Genomic DNA, 17,654 nt, shown 5'->3' on the forward strand with positions numbered 1-17,654 from the left:
GACTCGGGCATCCTGACCCATCAGTGAAGATGGATGGACTCCCCTGCAGAGCAGCTAGGCAGGAAACTAGGCTAAAATCAGCATGGAGGTGGCACCTCCCTCCCCAGTGGCTGGGATCCGGGCTCCGAGGGGCCTGTATCTCAGTCCAGGTACTGAGGGAAAGTGCCCGAAGCTGCGCAGTGCAGACTTAAATCATTTTAAAAATCTCACTGATACCTAGAAACACTGGCATAGCCAGATGCCCAAGTGCTGCCTGCGATGGGCGGAGAGAGGCAGTGCCTCGATGTCAGAGCTTGTGCTTCTCAGACTTGGACTGCTGTTCACTTTCCAAGCACTCGAACTCAACTGGACTACTCAGTTCACATCTTTGTGGTATTAGGTCCTTTAAAATTAGCAAGAGAGACAAAGGATGAGATAAATCAAAACAAAAACAAACAAACAAAAAACTAATAATAAATAAATAAATAAATAACAAAGACAATAAGTTAGTCATAGACACATCCATACAGTGGGGGAGCAAAGGAAAGAACTCAAATCTTGTGCATGAAAACCAGAGCCTCTCCCTTCTACCATGCTCCTCATACTGTTTATTCTGTTCACTCTATAGATTTTCAAATCCATCATGGTTAACGGCATAATAATGATCAGTCCTCTCATGTGTTCAAAGCTGTGAATTAATTTTGATGAATAAACTTGGTCTAGAACCTTGAATCCTCTCAGCTGCCAACAGCCCATCTAGGTGTTGTGGTTCTTGAAGCACACCAAGTGTTTGCAGAACACCCGTCAGCTAAGAGCTCAATTAAAATAATGGAGTGGAGAGTTCGTCCGTTGCAATTAGCATGAACATCACTAGTTCCATTAACTAAGGACAAGAGGATTCACACTTGATATACCTGAAAATAAATCTAAGAGCCACTTCAGTTTCTGTTCTAAGTTACACTGCTGCAAGTCCCATAGTTACTGTAAAGTAACTGAGAGCAAACTGTGGCCTGTGCTAATTACCAAGCAGATATGAATATGTGCTTTGGAAGTATTGCACCCTCCTATGTTGCTATGCATTTTGATTTATTTTGTCTTTTCCTTTTTTTCTAAAAAGCACATTATATACCCAATAGAGACTATGATTTGTCATGTAAATGGGTATTTAGACACACCATAAAAATCCTAACAAGACTCCATAAAAAAATACTGGTTATATCCACTGTCCTATTTTAAAAGCTTCATAACGTGGTCATTTAATTTTTTTCTCCAATGACAAAAGCAATTAGATTCTGTAATGGATTAATCACTTGCCAAATACCACATGCTTCAAAATGAAAGATGTTTTAACAAATAAAAGCACTAAACACAATCTTACACTGGTAGTGCAGCTCTCTATATATTAGTGAGGATTCTTTTAATATGTATATGTATTTGGGAGCAGAGAAAGCAGTTGTATAAAAATTAAAGCAAAACACAATCACAGTCAACAAACAAAACACATCAAATTTCAGTGAAGAAGGAACTGTTAAGGCCAAATGATAAACCCTTCCGATTTAAAATGGAAATACTGATAGAGCTCTCACTATTTCATGAATTGCAATTTGATTACTGAAAATAAGAATTTGGATGAAGTAAATGAACTTAAACATTTTGTCTCCTAAGGAATTGTGTGTGTGCCCTTTGTTCAGTGCCTATTACATTTGTAAGGGATTTTTTAAATTAAACCCTGGTACAGGATCTAACAAAAGAAAGTCTCAAAAATGAAGAGAGATAATATGTTTGGATCTAAAATTTGGAATTGTCACTAGCCTTATAAAATACACTGCATTTTAATTTGCTATCAAATTACTTCATATCACCCACTTTGTTGCTTTATTAGGCTGTCTATTGCATTGTACAGATAGAGTTGTTTTGATCATCTTTTAATTTTAAAGAAAAAAAATGTCACTTAAAGATTAACAAATTTGTTTAAATTTATAAATACCTTGCAATTTAGCATTGCTCTTTTGATTAGGAAAAGCCCCACACACCCTTGTTCTCCCATGGCATTATATACTGTGGCTTAGTCTGTATTTTAGAGCAGAGTGAGTGAAATAATTCAGACTCACAAAGTTTAAAATTAAAAGGCTCAAATCTCTCTCTTATTAGAAAATTATTGAATTTTCTCTGGCTTGTTGTGCCATATTTCTTATTCAAATTTTTTTCATTTCATATACCTTTTCACCCACCAGTTTGATTGCCATGGCTGCAGCCGTGGGTGAATAATTGCCTGTCTTCACAGGAGCATGTTCTGGAGCTAAAGTCGAGTGCTTGCTTCCTGATGTATGCCTCATTTGGATTCTGCCGACAGCCTAGGGGCTGTATTATTCATGCCTTGACAGATAGCACTCACTAAAAGCATTGGAACGGGGCCAGGTACTGGCAGAGAGATAGTGGAGCATTGCAAGTTGCAACTGAGAGGAGCATCTATAATACAAAAAAGAGAAATCCTCATACCTCCCTTTTACTGGTCTTACTTTGATGGAAAATTCATTTGCATCAAAATAAAATACCCTAAAAATAAATACTTTTTTTCTAGACCACGCTTGAAAGTTTAACACAATTTTCCACATTTAATTGCAAAGCTGATTTTAATTAGTAAGGCCCTGCATGTGAAAAATGAAGATTCACTTGGGTGAGTGTAACACATTGCAGTGTCTGCTGAATGCTCTAATTAATGTATGGCTGCTGTACAACAGGGTGCACTGTGGGATATTTATGAAAAATTCTGTGCACGCAGCCAGTCTATCTGTATTTTAGTTCTTGAATCCACAAGAATAAATAACTTTTCCCCCTTTATTCTTTATGCGACATCATTGTGCATGCCATCACTCCATCCATAAACTTTATGGCATGCCTGTCCTTTTTACTATTTGTCAATGATATTATAAATCAGAAGCCAGGACATACATATTTTAACATTAATTTGATAGCAGAGCATGGTTGCACACTGTGCAAAACCTAAGGTCCACTGAAGCATTTGCGTAAAGCCTAAGCACAGAACAGCGAGGTTCTTATTGCTGCTTGTTACATCTGACTGGGAGAAATCCCTCTGAATGCAGGAAGTAAAGACAAATGTATATTCATTTCTCTCTAAGCTGATATTCAACCCTTATTATACTGTTAAATATAATAGAATGATCCAGTGGATGATTTCTGGAGGAAAAACTGTAGTCTGGCACTGCCAATGCCATTTAATTCTGTTTCATTTAAAAATATATTTGCTAAATATTTTGGTAAATCGTGCTAAATACCAAGAATAGCACTACAAGGATATTTTAGGTAAAATAATTAATTACTCAAGTTTTGTAAGAAACTGTAATAAATGGGGCAGGTTTGCTTTGCTAAATCCAGCTAAATATTTTCTTAAACTAATTTTTAGCTGTAAATGGAAAATGCATAGAGATTTTCTAACAGAACACTGCAAACAATAAATAAATGTGGTGGCAGAGAATCCATAATGTATTAGAGGTCTGTATTGGCTGCTGGCTGGATTCAGCAATATATTCTTTGTCTGAATTGTTGATTAATGATTAAAAAGGTACAAAGTTGGGTCTGAGACGTCAACCAACCACACACCGGCAATCGGCATGTGGCTTTGCATACTAGAAGCTATTGTCTAGGGCTTACTGTACAAAGGAGCCACACTTCAATTCCTCCTACTGCCATCTGGATTGGGAATAGCGATTTCAGTGGCAGCAAGTTTCAGGATCTTCATGTGCCAGGAGGACTAGCCTAATAAAGAAAAAAAAATCAAAGGCAGGAGAGAGAAGGGTGCTGACCCATCTGTGCAGCGACAGCAACAGCAGATTTGGGATGTGCCTTCTGCAGCAGGTCCCTGCGCCTGTGTGTTGCTGAAATGATGCACTCATTTTCTTTAAAATGGCAGGTGCTTGGAGTATTTCTCATTCAGCAGTTCACTGTGTCTGCTGTGGGAAGATCTATCTGAAGATGTTGCTGTCAGGCACTAAATAAATGAGGATTGTACAGAAAGTAGAGGAAAGAAAAATTAAAAAAATAAAAAATAAAAAGCTCCAGTAATACTGGGGAGATAATTCCCCCAAGAGGATCCTGGCAGTATCTATGTGCATTTGTCCTTTACATACAGGAAATTCATTAGTTATCCCAGTAGCTTGGCTGAGAACTTCTCTTAGAGGAGTTGGAGGTTGAAAAGAAATCATGTTTTCATAATAGAAGGCAGAGATCTACAGAGCTGATCCAGATGTGATGTGCCAGACATTTCATCTTACTGTGCCTCTGCTTCCCCACTTATAAACAAAGGGAGAAACTCAGGCAGCGTATGATGTAAAGACAGAAGCATATATAGGAGATGTTTACAAACAGGGGACCCAAAGCTCTCTCTGATATTTACCTAATATATGAATAAAGACCTTCAGCTGATGACACAGGAAGTCTAGCCGTACATTTCAGTGCTTTTCAAATCAATACCTTTTTCTCAATGGTACAACAGAATTAACTGATTTGTTAGGACAGTTCTACATTAAGAACCAACTCTTGTTTCCCTATTCTGTATTTAGTGAATTACTTCTACAATGTTTCTTTTAAAATCTTGATTCTAAGATTTAAAAACCTAAAGATGTTAAAGATATCTGTTCATTTCTGTGTATTTCAGTGATAACACGGTCATGATTATTAGCCTTACACTGAATTGTAGGAGTCATTAGCCACCTTGGGCACTGGATTTAAGGCACTAAGGAGCTGCGTGCATCCTCTTACCAAAGGTTCTTATGAACTTCAGTACAGATATTTTGTGGGCAGTTGAGAAGTGGTCTTCGGATCGGAGCATCCCAAGTCAGGGCTTTGGAAACAGGAAAAGGTACTAGCGATTGCTGGCCACTGGCTGGACGGGGAACCCCACCTTATTCTTGCTCTAATGTCCAAGCTAACCATTGCTACACACTGCTTTTAGGCAACAGTGACTAATGTGGGTGGCTTTGAAAATATTTTATCAATAGGTGGGACATATAATAGCATTGCTCTGTACTTTCTTACCTTATCCTCTGCTTCTCAGATACAATGATCTGAACTCTGGTAAAATCATTAAAAAACAAAGTGGCAGGGGCAGACAGGTAGGTAAAAATAGAGAAAGTTATAACTATCTTTTTCCTTCTAGTATTCAGATTCTGTGAGATGAGACTCTTCCATGTTACCCGGGCTAGCAAAGAATCAAGGATACCCAGAAAGCAGGGCCTGTCTGCCTTCTGTATGTTCTTAACCACGAAAACAGGGAAAAATGCACAGGAAAGAGATGAGACACAAAGCAGTAAAGAAGCGAGAGAGCGAAAAGAAGCCTGTAAGAAAAAAAGAGGAAAAAGAGCAGTACTTTTTCTCTCCCCTGCCCCGCCCCCAAAAAAAAGTATGCTATGATTGCCTTTAAAGACTTATATTGAAGTTCTTCAATAAGTTGAGACAGCCCTTTCACAGGCATCACTTCTTATTAGTGGCTCATATGAAGTACTGCTTCTAGTGGTGTCAGCTCAGGACAGGGAGAGGAAAGGTACTCTAGAGCCATCTTCAACGACAGTAATAAATCTCAGAAAAAATCTATCCACAGTACAGAATCAAATGCCCAAGGGATAAATAGCTCCTGAAGAGATACCTCAGCACTATACATCTTAGGACACTGTACGCAGTGATACCTTTAGCCTGATGAGGAGTCCTACCAAGTTAGTTTCCCAGTTACTCTTCTGAATCATCTTCCCAAGAAATTTTTGATGCTTAGTAATTATATCAAATGGGTTTCAGAACTTAATCTCTTTTCATTATTTGCAATGCCACACTGTAAATACTCATGGTATAGTGCAGAAATGTATAATGCTTAAGAGCTATTCCTGTGATTCCTGTGTCTTAAGTCTGTTTTGTATGATAAAATTTGTAATAATATAAAGTTAAATGAGGCATGACAATATATATGGCAATAATATATTGTCTTCAACTATCAACACAAGCCACTTACTTAAGACAGGCTAAGTTCCATTCCCTGACACACACACTGGGATAGATTCTTCTGTCATTATTGCTTTTATTTATAGTAATGAGCTGACTTTTAGGTAGATGGAAAAAGAGGAAGTGAATGCTTTCTCTTCAACTAATGATTCTTCTCATGGAAAAAATCACCAGTGATATGGATTGGCTACAGCATTTTATCCTCACAGTGTCTTCAGGTGAAAATCCTGCTCATGTTTTGTGAATGGAGAATAGGCGTTCCCAAAAAAATAAATAAAATAAAATAAAATAAAATAAAATAAAATAAAATAAAATAAAATAAAATAAAATAAAATAAAATAAAAATTAAACCTGAAAACTAGCTACTAGTTTAACTCTCTGGCCATCTTATAACAAAAAGACTCAGATCACCTCTATTTGTGCTAGGAAAACAAGAGCATAAGGTCTCAATTCAGGAGTGGAAACCCTCCTGTACAAGAAGTATCTTCCTCCAGTCCAGATTACAGCATCTGAATGCTTCTGTGCTAAGTGCTTAAATTTCCCCAGGTGCTTTAAGAGGAACCGAGATGCTTCACTTGGATGTTAGCATTACGCAGAGCAGCTATGCATAGGAGCTGGCTGCTGTAATGCATGTATTCCCTTGGTAAACTAGCAGTTCGTGACTCTCGACTGCCACACAGGGAGTTTGCATCAGCCAGAAGTTGAGTCATGCCTCCGGAGTTCTGCGCCTGTGCCTTTTGCTTTACCCCATCCTTCTTGCAATAAGAATTAACTTATGAGACTAGCAAATGGTTACTTGTTATTGAGTATTTGAAGCAATAATACAAATAACATGCTAGAACCACTTCTACAATATTTAATGTAGTCTTAATGCTAGTTTAATGCTAGTCTTGTCTTAATCCTACTTGGTCATGGTTTCTTCTAGAATCACCAGTCAGGATTAGTGGTTTGTCGGTTATTAGTAAATATAAGGGCAATTGCAGGAGAAAGGGACAGACAAGCAGCCATCACAGCAAGAGGTTATGTCACAACATATTTCACACTCTCTGCTGTGAGTCCTATAGGCTTTTGCATGACAGTAGTCACCACACTGAGAAACCGTATTTGAAACCTTTCTCGGAGAATTTTCAGGTATCTCCCACTTGCTGAAGGGAAATAGGACATACTCAGTCCTACATAAGTGAGTGGCTGCTGTGCAGCCAACTTGTTATGGTAACGCTATTTTATGATCATAATGCTTTTTCACCTATTGATTTCAAAGCATTTCACAAATGTTAGCACAGTAGCCTCAGTGTATTTTATCATGCTAAGTATTCTATTTTAAGTGACACATGTTATAAAACATTCACAGGATGGGTCGTAGCAATTTTTTTACCATTGCACAGTTTTACTACAGAGTATTTTGGAACAAGAAGAAAAAAAATATATTGTTTATCTGTCTGAACTGTAGGAATAATTTTGAATTAGGCAGAATAGGATTGCATGAGTTTATTTTAAAATTTGCTCTGGAATTATTTTTTCTGAGTCTTAGGAGACAGGCACATAGCTCTTCTTTTTAATTCTATGTGAAAGAAAGTATTGCCAGTTGCTCTGTCCCTTCCACAGTGGTGAGCTGAAAATTTCTGTAGTGCTACTGGGAAGGAAAGTGTTCAACTTTCTGAGTCACAGAAACATCTCAACAGCACCTAGGTATTCCTTAGAAATATTGACATACGCAGAACTGACGTGCCCTGGCTTTGCTTAGCTCGTGAGGCCTAATGGGATCACAGCAAAAGAAGGACTCAGAAACTGAGTCAGAGTTATAAAACAAATATCATTTTAGAAAGCATGTGAATAAATTCCAGCAATGGTGTTAACTTCATAGCTCAGCATTCAAGCTTGCTGCTTCTAGTTATGTTATTAAAAGGATGTAGGAGGAAGGATTGATCAGCTAAAATGGCATTGACTAAAAGTGGAACCACTTATTTAAAATGTCAGTATTTAAGAAAACCCATAAAACAGACATAACATTTGGCATTTTCAATGTGCTGTAATTTTGACTGTTCAGGGGAAATTATAGCAGTCAGTCAGATTTAGAAATCACAGTCCAGTAGATAGCATGGGTAGAACCACAAAGGAACTATCATGGTTAATTTAGAGGTGCTAGTAGCAGTTTTCTCCATTCCTTCTGTATACGATGGATTAAACTGATCTCTTGTGTAAGCAGAAGCAGTTTGATTCCTTTTATACTTGGACATACCTAGTCCAGTTTATAATTATATCATACTAGCAGTCTGTAAAAAAGATCAAGATATCTTAACTGTCCTGAAAACAAGAAAGAGACTTTAGGTACTAAAATCCAAAAGCATCTACAAAATTCCTGAGTGAGTGTGTGGTTGAACAAACTTGTAATAGAAAATATACTAATGTGTGTCCAGAGGTGCAGCTAGCTTAGCTGGGCTGTGTTGCTCAGGGCTTTTTACATGCCAGAACATTTGAGGATCACGGACTTCGTGTACTTGTGCCAGCATCCTCCGATCCAGGAAGCACAGGAGGCGTTCACTGGCCACATAGTTAACACACAGGGACAGCACAGGAGTTTGCTATAGAGAGAAGCAGATATTTCATATCTGGCTGAAATATCTTGTGGTACAGCCTGGGTCAGCAAGTAGAGTGTCGGAGCACAGTGAACAACATCCTGCTGCAGTTTCTCCACCCTGAGTGGGCTCAAGCACAGTGGTAATTCCCAAAGCAGGGTCAGATCAAAAGGATAACAAGGGAGACAAGGATGAGATTGTCTTTTGTCCCTGCTGGTGAAGAAGGGTCAGAAGAGAATGCTAGTTTTTTAGGGAGAACAGAGAAAAAAAAGATAAAAGCCAGCATGATGATTAAGGGACTCCTATAAAGGAACCAGATTTGGAGTCGTATCAAGCTGGCTATTACAAAAAAAAGAAAATCTTTGTTTCTTGACTACTGATTCAACCTCTGTGTTGTTAAGAAAAAGGGGTAGAGAACCACACTGCCTGGATCTAAACAGAGCAATCAAGTAGCCACCCATGCTAACAGGCATGGTAAATCTGTGTCTTTTTAGTTTATGAGTCATATTTTCAAAATGATGTCTAAGTCAGAATTGGAGATAGGTGCAGATGTCTGCAAGAGAGATGGAGGTGGTTTGGAAGACGTTCTTGTTGTGGTGTTTCATATTTCTGGGTGTAAATGGCCCCCATTCAGCATGCTGGCTATTGCAACTCCTATGCTCATATATTTAACTTTTCCTGTTGGAGAATGTATTCACCTAGGAATTTAGTCATCTAAAAGTCCTTTAAAATTAAGTCTGATGAAATTTAATGTTGCCCCAACTGCTCTAGTTATAGATCTGGGCCCCAAATGGTATGGGGACCATTTATAAAAGTGCTGATTGCTAACTGATTTTCAGTGAGATGTAAGTGTTAAGCGTTACTTTTCTCAAACTACTCAAAAAAAAAATTAAAAGGCAGTCTTTGAAGTGCACTTCTAAAAAGTTGCCTGTCATCTTCTGAAACTACAACATCCATTCTTCTTCTTGCCATCTTCCCATTACACCCTTGTACTTCCAGCCGTTTCCTAGTTTTCACTCTTTGGTCCTTAGAGCAAAGTGCAAAGTACATAATTATGGACCTTTCTTTCAGCTGCTGACCCTGGTAGCGGCTTCCTTTCTGTGCATCTTTAAAACAGAGCAGCTGAGCTTCAGAGGGGGAGAACTGCAGCATTTCTCTGTGAAATCGAGCCATAGGAGGCATATTGGCAGCAGATTTTCAATGGAAACCGCCGTTTCCACCCACCACCCAGCTGCCACATTTAAATCATGCTGTGTGGGGCTTCCACTCCCTTGGGAAGCTATTTTCATTTTCCTTCAGAGACTCTTCTGCAATCTAATAGAACTCACTGTCATCTATAATAAGTAACACTATATACTGTAGTATTTTTTTTTTAATCGTGATATGAGTCAGGTTGGAGCCTCACTATTCTCAACTGGAATGTGAGCGGATTTAATTAGCTTTTTTTTTTTTTTTTTTACCCTGAATTGGCATCCCTCCTTTCATCAGCTATATCAAAAAGGCCAGATTAAGGGACATCATTTAGACCCATATCTACGCATCCACCTTTTGGAGCCATGTGACTAAACCGCTAGGTAAGCTTTCATTTTAAGACCAGAGCATTTCTAATTCTTCTCATCATGAGAAAACCTTGGGAAAAGAGCTGAACATAAGAGATACAGTTTTGTCCTTCAAGTCTGCCAGGAGCATGAAACAATTTCCCTGAGAGGTGAGCTTGTATCTTAGTGGAAACGCTAACTGCAGGACCCCCTGGTAATACAGCAAAGCACCCTTCAGGTACCGCAGGAGGGGAATAGTTCAACAAGTTACTGCTACAAGCAAATATCCTACCCCTTTTGGGGATTTTGTAAGGCACGGTGGGGGTGACACTGCTCCTTCTCTGAGGAGAAAATAATGATCCCTGTTGCCTGCCTTGTACTTGCAAGGAGGAGGGAAAGCTTATGCCACTGTATTGGCTTCTCTTAGAGGATCTGCTCCATTATTGCCACACCAAGCAGAAGTGAGGGCAGGAGGATTGGGTGGCTGGGGTCGTTTTATGCAGTCTAATAGAAACACTGCTAATAGGGATGCTATGACTCTTTGAAAAATAAATAAATAGTAGTAAAATGGCTGTGTCCATGCAAAAGGGCTATCTGTAGCAAAGCCTTTATAGTTTGGGTTGTAGGATTCTGCTTACAACCTTGTATGCAGTGATAAAATGATGAGCACAACAGCTTGTATCAAAGCATTGCCCTAGAAATTAACCCCAAGGAGGTATAATAATAAAGATATTTTAGAAATCCTCTTTATATTAAAGAGATTTTTTATGTTAACTTTTGTGGTGCAGAGCCTATTAAGAAATAAAGCATCTTTAAAAAATAATGTGGAAGGTAAACTTTCATCTCTACCATAATAATGTTTGCTAAATGCATACTAATAAAAGTTAGCATTTTTACAAAGAGACTGATTTTAGCAGCAGCTCCATAATGCAGTAGAATATGGGAATTGCTATCTATGCTGTCTCAGAATAATCATGTTTTCTCTGAGTTACAAAAAGGCACAATCTCTTTATTTTTTCAAAATAGGAAGATTTAAACATCTTAATCCTCTAAGAACCAGAATTTAGAATATTTCACACTTGAGTGACTCCTAACCAACCATGCCAGACAAAGAACAGTGTCCTGTAGCTTATGCTGGGGGTGAGAATCCAGTACATAAGCACTGAGGTGGTTGCAGCTTGCATCATTTTGTTTTTGACAAAATTTTCTGTGACAGCAGATTTTTGCTGATGACAGCCACATTCTTGCATTAGAAGGTTAGTTGCTATACTTTTCCATTAGTTATATTCCATAACAATTAGTTTTTTGGATCAAATAAGATGGTGATTGCTATAGTTACAGGAAAACTGGTGTATCATGTAATTTAATTCTAAACCATATCTCATTCTTAAATTAAAATTCATTTGGCAGACAGTGTTATTGTACATTTATGTAGAAATGACAGAAAGTATTTGTGATAATAATCAGTAGCAGATAGACTCGTTATAGTAGCCCTACATTAGAGATAGGCTAAAATGACAGCATACTCTATTACTCAATCCTTACGTACAGTCTAGAATGATAGTTTGACCTGCTATGTTGTTAAATATGATCTATCAAGTCTGTGTCTAAGGGCGTTGATGGTACTAATACATACCTAAATGTTAAATGATGGACAGTGCAGCAACAAGAATTGCCTTTTATTTCCCTTCATTTTTGAATGTTTGAATTTAGCATGTTTGATTTCTTAAAAGCAATTATTTTTAAAATATTGGAATAGAAATGTTTCATATCATGTCTGAGGCTCAAACACTGTGGTCAGGAAAAATTCTGTTATGATAGATATACTCTTGTAGCGTAATCTAACCCTTACAAATTAGTGAATTATTTGTTATGAACTTTTGCCATTCTATGATATCATTTTATCATGAAAAAAGTGGTTTGGAACCTGTCCTCTACCTGTTAACAAATTTGTCATTATAATGAAGCTGAAAACCCAGAATATGCACAAACCTGGACATTTTGACTGCTCTAGGTATTGCTTTAATTTAGCTCAAGGTTGCCAACCTCATTTTTGTTTGTGTGCTGAAGAATAGCAGGTTTTCTTTTCAGATGTTTCACTTCCTGATTAGATTGATTAAGTTACTGGGGAATTCAGAATTTTGAGTCAGTGCAGAAATGGTCACAAGTTTTGCATACTTCCATTCTGAGGTGTCTGGGTTACATCCAAATCATCACTGAAGTGTCCAGAATCAATAGCCACTTAGCAAAACTTGATTATATGTATTTCATCTACTGAAGCAACATGAATCATTAAATCTCTGCTCTTTGGACTATCTTGTTTTCTTAGAACAGTCCCTGGGTCTGGCAGCAAGATATAATCAGTTGTATCTTCTGGCTCTTGGACACACATTAGGTTAGGGGTGTTTTCCTCCAGGTGTCATGTCCTGCCTGTGCTATGTGAGGTAGGCATATTATGGAAAAGAGAACATGGATCATTAATCTGATTTAGGAAGTCCCTTCTTTTTCTTATTCCTCTTCTTTCTTTCTCTTCTATACTAAGTAAAAGAGGTATAGTCGTTGCAGCCTAGAAGTAATAGCCATTCTAATCATGTTGAAAATTAATATCATATTTGTATCAAAAGATTCAAAGTTACGGAGTTGAACTTTGGGGAGAAAAAAGTCATGTTTTCTGAAGTAGAGTCCCAAAGACAATGAGTAGCAGTGAATATTTTTAGTGAATAAAAATTGCATATGAGTTTCAAAACAAAACAAAAATAATCTTCTAACTAAGGAATATAAATGCATATACAATTCATTCAATTTTTTAAATTATTAATGTCTATACAACCTCTTGGATTTTATTGCTATGAAATTCTAACACATTCTTTCCAGAAGAATTATTTATGATAGCCTCTGAAAAACTGAAATGGCTGAGACATACAGAAAAGAAGTGTGTAATATTCCAAGGTTTTTTTCAGGAAGCCCCAATATGTATTCTATTGAAAGCCAAGGGAGCTGGATTGTGAGGGGAAAATAAGACAAATGTAGTGGACCAGGGTAACACAGTGAGAAGTGAAAGAAAAAAATAAAAGCATACAAGACAGATAAATCAATGGGGTCATTGCTATGAGCAGGAATAAACAAGTCGAAAAAATAAGCAAATAAGGGAATGATCACAAAAGGCAAAATGGAAAATGGAAAGAAAATTGCAGAAGCGACAAGGACAAGCAGTAACAGATTTTGCAAATAGATGAGGAGCAAGAGGTCAATGAGAAAGATGGTAGTTTCCTCCTGTGTCTGAGGGGAAGGTAGTGACAGCTGAGGTGGAGATTGCTGGCAAGCTGAGCACTTCCTCTCCCTCAGTGCGCTCGCCAGAGGGACCAAAGAGAAAATGCCAGAAACAGAGAAGTGTCCTGGAGGCAGAATCTGAAAAATTAATGAAACAAAGGGTGAAAGCAGAATAGGTTAAGAAAGAGAAAGAGGAAAATAGGACAGCTAACTCACAGGTTCCAGGTCTGGTGGCCTGTTTCCCAGGCTTCCATAGGGCTTTTTTTTTTTTTTTTTTTTTTTTTTTTTTTTTTTTAACTCTCACTGGCTATACCTGAAGGAAGGTAGGAAGAAGGAAGAAGGAAGCTGGTGTAAGACTCTACCTTAAATGGTTTTATAAGAGGAACCCTGGTAGTACTAGCTTTGCAAACTCTAAATCCAAGCACAGGCAAGAATAAATTCAGGACTGTAGAGAAAATGAATAGCACATTGATACAAAGTAATTAGGAAGAAGTTTATAAAAAGTGACTCTGAGTTAACTAACATAACAGATAGTTATTGTAATAGTGTCTTCCTTGCCAGTTCTAAGCTATTGTGAATTCTTAGGGGACTTCTTCCGGGCACTGCTAAATTAAAAGTTTCTGCAAATATTTCGTGTGGAGGGTGTAAAGAAGACAGAGCCAGACTCTTCTCAGCAGTGCCTAGTGACAGGACAAGAAGCATGTGGGTGCAAACTGAAATACAGGTAATTCTGTCTGAATTTAAGAAAAAAACTTTTTCACTTATGAGGCTGGTTGAACACTGGAGAAGTTTGCCCAAGAGACTGTGGAGTCTCTGTTCTTAGAGATACCCAAAAACAGACGATACAGGGTCCTGTGCAATGTGCTCTAGGTGACCCTGATTTAACCACTGGGGTTGGACTATATGATCTCTAGAGGTCCCTTCCAACCTCAACCATTTTGTGATTTTGTGCTTTAGAGAAAATATCATTTAAGGAGAATGGCATTGAAGAACATATTGTGAAGGTAATATAAACCATAATGAGAAGGAACAGAAACCATCACAAAAAACTAAGACACACTGAATGAATATTGCCCTATTTTCATGCACTGAACTGGCATGCAAGTTTCTAAAACCCACCTATGCCTCAAGCAATGATTCAGTGAGGAATGTTCTTTGTGAAGGTATGTTCTATCTTTCATCTTAAATCTGTGCAACTTTGTCCTCACAGGTCATATAGGAATCACAGGCAGCAGGAAGGATTGCGACTTGGCAGAGAGCAACACTGAGGACTTAGGAACAAGGATTCTTGGCGTATTAATGTTTTATCTTGAAGAATCTTTGAATAGAAAGATAGTCCAAAGAGAAGACACCAGAAGCGTAGACCTCCTGCCTTCACAGATTTAATTTTCTAAGAGTAGCAAAGATTTGGGCTTTGGACTGTGAGTTTCTTGCAGCTGCACAGGAGCTTGGCTTGTAGAAGCGAGTGCTCTTACCTGGCATATACTACCCTACCTGCTGACTGGAGAAGGTTCCTCGAGTTTGGGGGCTATCAGTTTATCCTAGGTATAGTGAACCTCTACCATTCGGCCTCACTTTGGTGTCCATTTCTGCAAGTTACAGGTAGTGCTAGGACCTACCTGCTCCCAGATGAGGACTGGAATCTGGTTAGATTTTCTTATTGGCTCTCGATAGTGTTAATGGATGAAGGTAGATGTCTAATTTAGGCACACGGTATGAGACTTATGAGACTTTAGAGACATCTACGGTCTCTACACAGAGAGTTAGTGCTTCCTATGTTAGCAGAGAGTTCTCCCTTAGCAGGTTTTCCATCATGCATACCCATGTTCTGTGACTGCATATGATACTTGGATATGAGTGCATTAAGAAAATTGAACCAGCCTACCTGAGATCAAAAACATTACTATTTAGGTAAAACTGTGACTAATTTAGTCACTTAAATAAAAGGGACTACTTGCTGCTTAGTAGTGAGTAAAGTAATTGGGACTCATAGGTATTGGGTTGCAACTAAATCTGACCAAGATCAACACCATGCAGATACCATGAAGAGTAAATATGTACTACTAAGCACTATGGCAAACTATTTTTCAGTGGTCTGTGAATTTGAAAGGAAGAAGATGATAAAGATCCTTGGTGGTTTATAGTCATAATATGATGTAAGAAAATATAATGTAAAGAGGAGACTATAAATTGAAGTACAGAAAGGAGTACTGAGAGCTGTTTAAATGGCACAAAACTGATCAATCACAGGAAGGAGACTGAAAATCAATGTGACTTGGGTAGCACTTAGAATTGGTTGCTAAAGATGCTAAAGATGTTCCAATACAAAGTTTTTAAAACAAAAAATAATTAGTGTGTGTGGTCACTCTTGGTAGAAGGTTATAGGGATTATGCAAGGATGATCATGTTCAACAAAACAGGTTACATGACTTTTGAGAAATAGGTGGCTAGTCTGATGAAAAATAATACAAATGTTCAAAAATCTGAAATTTTGTTATGGCTATTGTGGAATGTTATGATTTATTAAAATGCTGAGAGCACAAGTGGTACTTATGTTTGGATAAGTTTGACTTTCTTCACTGGCAAAGGATTTTATTTACTGTTTGATTTTGTCGATGTGAGAACACTTCCAACATTGGCCCTGAAAACTGTTACTTTTGGTTGTGTTTCCCTTTTATTTAACCTTGCGGCAAACAATGAGGAAGAACAGTGGAAAATGTAAAAGCGATTCATTATTTTTAATAATATTAATAGCAGTCCTAATTTCATTATTTAAATAGCGCAGCAACACATCTTAATTTTGCACAAACAAAACCTCACTGACTTATAAAATTATGTAGTATTACTTTTTTTTCTAATTATTGTACTAATAGCTAACAGGTAGTAGAAGTTTCCTATGTTTTAACTACATCTGCCTTAAGAGAGAAAAAAAATAAGAAAAATACACATTTGTATTAGTTCTGTAAATGCTATGCTGGCATGTATGTCTAACATTTTCAGGCAAATAATAATTGCTTGCAAGTTCAGAGGTTTTGTTTGTGTTTTCCCCCTTGGTCATTATTGCCTAAGCAGCATTTCAGTTTGAAAACCTGCATTTTGAGAATAGCAACTAATCACAGTGCAGAAATAGAACAAATGACTGAACGACAGAAGTTATACAATCTGACCTACAAAAAATTGCAGGATAGTATAATAAGATGCATCTTTTATTTCTGAACAGTGTTTATGGCTGTCCTTTGGCAAAAAAAAGAAAAACACAAGATAAGCAACCGCAAGAACCAGCTCCCAAAAGAAAACCCTTTGTGGTTAAAACAGACAACTCTTCAGTAGATGAGTGCTATGAAACTGATGGCACAGAGGAGATGGATGAAAAAGAAGAGGAAGAAGAGGAAGAGGATGAAGAGGAGGAGGAATATTCTGACGACAATGAGGAGCAAGGTGATGAGGAGGAGGATGAGGAGGAGATAGATCGAGAAGAAGAAGAAGAAATTGAGGAAGAAGAGGAAGAGGATGAAGAGGAAGGTGAAGATGTGGAGGATGAAGAGGAGGAGGAGGAAGAAGAGGAGGAGGAGGAAGAGGAGGAGGAGGAAGAACGTGGTAATAATCAGAGTATTAGTAAAAAGTAAACACTGTGTGTTTTCTGGGTTAATCTTCCAGTATGGGGTGTGAGGATTTAGCTGCGCAGTTCTCATTAAAGCTAATGGAAGTCATGCAGTTAAATCTCTCTGCTCCACACTGAAAATATACCCCACTGTGTTCTTTTAACATTTATTTTACTAAGTCTGTCTTCCAAATACTTTTTACTACACCATCACTTTCAAACAAGGAGGGTGGAGGTGTGTTTGTGCTAAAAATGCTTGCAAAAAAAAAAAAAGTATAATCCAAATAATGGTTTAATGCATGCAGTTACCAGGAAAATATTCACAAAGGTACAAGCAAAGCATCAGCTACAGCTGGATGCCTGCACTGATAATTTGCAAGTGTATTTGCTGGATCTGCTTACATAATGTCAGTGATTGCCCATATAAATTCTGTCACAAGTTTGCAGATATTTTTTCTTCAGCAAAAATGGACCTATTCCCTTTGAAAATTCTACCCTCCATATTTTTTCCACCAAGGAGCTATACAGAATGAACTGGTACAGTACAGTTTGGTTCTTTGAGATTTGGATGTTATGTAGTTTAGTAGATTATATAGAGAGTGAAAGATTTACATAGATAAAGTCTTTCTAAATTTCTTATTTCTGTTTTTAATACCATGGCATAGAAGTCATTTAAACATA

At 37.7% G+C, this 17,654-nt stretch overlaps 1 protein-coding gene across 13 annotated transcripts in view; it reads left to right on the plus strand.

The window, feature by feature from the left end:
* The window catches only part of MYT1L (myelin transcription factor 1 like), a 288,588-nt gene that overhangs the window by 167,123 nt on the left and 103,811 nt on the right, over window positions 1-17,654 (plus strand). For 9 of the 13 annotated variants that reach the window (XM_088530569.1, XM_088530567.1, XM_088530572.1 and 6 more), the window contains exon 6: window positions 16,593-16,969. In XM_088530569.1, the coding sequence (XP_088386695.1) occupies window positions 16,593-16,969 (377 nt within the window). The remainder of the gene's footprint in view (window positions 1-16,592; window positions 16,970-17,654) is intronic. The other 4 variants (XM_088530570.1, XM_088530578.1, XM_088530573.1 and 1 more) reach the window with 1 other exon arrangement.

This window comes from Tinamus guttatus, unplaced genomic scaffold (assembly GCF_059628265.1).
Source record: "Tinamus guttatus ecotype Peru unplaced genomic scaffold, ASM5962826v1 Tinamus_guttatus_pri_ptg000383l, whole genome shotgun sequence".
Classification (NCBI taxonomy): Eukaryota; Metazoa; Chordata; class Aves; order Tinamiformes; family Tinamidae; genus Tinamus; species Tinamus guttatus.